Source organism: Cynara cardunculus (genome assembly GCF_001531365.2).
Source record: "Cynara cardunculus var. scolymus isolate 2C chromosome LG 16, CcrdV1, whole genome shotgun sequence".
NCBI lineage: Eukaryota > Viridiplantae > Streptophyta > Magnoliopsida > Asterales > Asteraceae > Cynara > Cynara cardunculus.
The window spans coordinates 18632260-18635855 of NC_037543.1; the positions used below are offsets into that span (position 1 = coordinate 18632260).

General features: G+C 36.8%; 1 protein-coding gene across 1 annotated transcript in view; it reads right to left on the minus strand.

Moving 5' to 3' along the window:
- Positions 1-2026: 2026 nt before the first annotated feature.
- Positions 2027-3596, minus strand: part of LOC112529319 (protein VASCULAR ASSOCIATED DEATH 1, chloroplastic) — a 15053-nt gene continuing 13483 nt past the window's right edge. The window contains exons 15-18 of the mRNA XM_025140544.1: positions 3290-3351; positions 3154-3193; positions 2451-2728; positions 2027-2269 (exon numbers count right to left, since the gene is read on the minus strand). Of these exons, the coding sequence (XP_024996312.1) occupies positions 2036-2269; positions 2451-2728; positions 3154-3193; positions 3290-3351 (614 nt within the window). The 3' untranslated portion in view covers positions 2027-2035. The remainder of the gene's footprint in view (positions 2270-2450; positions 2729-3153; positions 3194-3289; positions 3352-3596) is intronic.

Below are 3596 nucleotides of genomic sequence, written 5' to 3' on the forward strand. Positions count from 1 at the left end.
TATATATATACATTTCATCAAATATTTACATACATATATATTTCTACATGCACACATAATATCATGCATAAAATCACGTCCTGCACATACTAGCACGTATCAATTTATCATGCTATCACGAAATCATTTAGTCAAATATTCACGTATTAAATACCTTAGGTAATAATCAGGATCTGGTTATTACAACAATATCCTAAAACAGCACTCTTGGCCTTAACGGGTGACGATCAGTCTCAGAGGTGAATACTAGTACAACAAACGGTTTAGTATCATGCTAGAATTTGAAACATATAAAACATTCCATGTAAATCTGTAGATATATCAAACTCAAAAACATGTTTTAACTCAGAATCCTAACTTAGCCTATCATTATATACTGAAATAAAATAAATTATATGAAAGACATAAATGAAATTAAAAGACTTACAAAAGCTCAAACTTCTTCACCAGTCGGCTGGCTTGTTCTTATTCAAAAACTTTCAACTTTACAAACATGAAGGAAAATGGAGAAATTTAGAAACTCGCTTATGAAAACTCTGCTTACAAAGAGAGACAGACCCCTCTTTAAATAGAGCCAAGGAAGCTACAAGAGAACAGCTGTATTACAGACCAATAACACCAGCTGTATAACAGACAAAAGACTTAATGAAAAGTCATAAAGTGAAAATAATTCAGGCTTTATAAAAGCCACTTTTGACAAATTGGCACATTTGTCAGAAAAAGAGCTGAAAAGACTATTTTCCCTGTTTCAACGAATCTTTTAAAGTTTCTAGAGCATCTTCTAGAGATATGACAATTTCCTCCGATCCTTCTAAGCTTTGATCATCTTGTTGAAGGTCAGAATTCATAGATGCATCTGATCTTGAAGGACAGAGTTCTATATTATCATAGAGATCTTTCTTCATGTTTTCAATATAAAGATCTATGATTTCTTCTTTAGAAAGAGTTCCAGTATACTTCTGAGAGATCTACTGAAAAGGACTTGGAATCTCTGAATCCTCCTTGACTTGCTTCTGATCAAAATCCTGTTTATAAAGCTGAATTTTCTTCTCAATGGTGTTATAAAGATCAGATCCTTCTATAAGCGTGGATCCTGGACAAATACGATCTAATTTGTCCCAATATTTAGTAAGACCTTGCCTTTTAATACAAGGAATCATTAATTCATTGTAACCAAAAATTGGTTTCCATTTCCAAATCCATGGAAAACCAAATTCTATAAAGAATAAGCAAATAGTTACATGACAAAAATACTTAACTAATTTTTACAATAAGATGAGGTTTTAAATGACGTGAGTCGTGTAGCATAGACTTACACAGAGGTTAACATTTTCGATAAAACACATTACACATAGTAAAGATAAGTCGAATTTATAAGGGAAACCGGTAACAAGTCAAATAATGTGCTAAAAATATAACGCGCCTCAAGATGACATGGCGTAAGCCACGTCTTAGACTGGGTTTAACGTGGTGTTGAAGACATACACTCCTTTTCGAGCCATGACGACAACAAATGAAACCAAACCTAAAACGACCGGTCTAAAAGTCCCAATATCCAGGACCGAACCACTTTATGCCAAAACCRAGCCAACACATTCACTTGGTTAAATGTAACTTTAAGGTTCTAGCAATTTGGACATACACGGCTACACCCACATATACATTTGTATACGTCAATTACGAACTTGGTAAAACTACGCCCAAGTATTAAAATAAATGAGACCATGTTCGGGTTTTCCCATACGGAAACACATCAATGCCTCTTTAGACATATAACCAAATCAACCAAAGTTCGAGTCACCACAGGGTTATTGGTGATTCTCCAGGACGTCAGAGATTAGTCGAGGTATGCATAAACTAACCCGGACACCCACGATTACTAAAAAAAATACAACATCGACTATACATTTTCTCAGCAGACTTCAGAATGTTTGACAAATTCACAATTTATCGACTCTTTGAATCGAAAACAAAGGGAAAGGAGGGAATGCACACGTACACCKGTCGGGRTTTTAAYGYRGGATACCTCAGGATGCTAACTTTTCYGAAGCATCAARTTTTTCAGTTGAACGKATRACATATCATGCTCATGTCGCATTTTCTCCAGCAGGGTCTCAACGATCAGCATCTGCTCCTTCAGATGATCAATCTGTTTGTTTAGCAACGAAACCGTCTCCGCCCTTCTATCGATACGGGCGTTGCTCATCCAGGCCGTGTCGGAAACCACTTGAACGGTTTGAGGTCTGAGAAGCAGCACAATGATACTTATCTGCAGAGAGAGAAAAACAAAATTAACATTTGCCAAATGAAGAAATACATTAGATAGTATGCCTTCTTGGAAGCAACAGAATGTTTTTAATCAACTAAATTACAATGTTACCCTCAATATTAGAGGAGTAATAAATTTCTTCATCTTGTAATCAAGGGTAGAATTGGAAAGTAGTGTGTACCTGCATCAGGAGGATGACCACAGCCAAGAGGATAACAACAAAAAAAGGGACCTGGTTCTGAGACTTGAAAGATGAAAAGAGTTTCAGTACAGAATCTCTGAAAAAGGACGCAGCAGTGCCAGAACCACTCGAAGATCCTTGCACCAAGGTGCTGRCGTGGTTTACTTCCCGGGACGCTGGAACAGTCTGTGTCGTCATGTCCGTCTCCTGACGTGATGTTGGTGAATGTTCCARGGTTCGTACCGGTTCTTCTACATTTACATTGGCAATCAAGTTGGCTGGAAATAAGCACAACAACAAAGAACAAAATAAATCAATCAAATTGGATATTGTTGGAGTCCCACATCGGCTAGACTTGGACTTTTTCTCCCCAATATATGTTGGAACCTCCCTTGTTTCTCGAGGCCTCTTTTGGAGAGTAAACAATCAGGGTTCCACATATTCTCACATGGTATCAGAGCCAAGGTCTACCACATTCTCACATGGCTAGAATTGACACTCTGGGGAAATTTGTACTCGTCTAGCCCTCACTCGATACTTTTGGAGAATTTGCCCCCGTCTAGCCTCCATTGGAGGGGGCTTGTTAGAGTACAATATAAGTTGGAACCTCCCTTCTCTCCTTRAGGGATCTTTTGGAGAGTAATCTAGGGGTTCTACATAATCTCATAGATATCATGGAATAGTAGAATCTGATAGAATTTACCTTCTCTATCAATGTTCTTCTGTTTCAGAAACGCATTCGCCTGAAAGMAAATCATACATAAACTCATAATTAAGACTATCAGACCTTTGAAAAAATCATAATGATGTAAAATGACCGATAGAGAAAAAGAAGATACAAGTTCTATAAAGGCTGCAAAAGTATCTCGGCACTCTTCAATTGTAGCCTGCACTATCTTCCCTGAAAATTGTAAATCCACTAATTATCACTACATTACAATAAAGTTAGTTGTAAAATGACCTATTTTATCTCACATCTTGGGTGTATAACCTKCAGAGCGATAAGGTATAAATAAATGCAATTACTAACCAATAACAAGTGTCTACRAACCATACATAAGATATGATGTGCACTTAAGCTTCTAGGTGCAAAAGTTCTCATATAAATGCTATTTAGCCAATTACTAGTTGACCCATACAAGATGA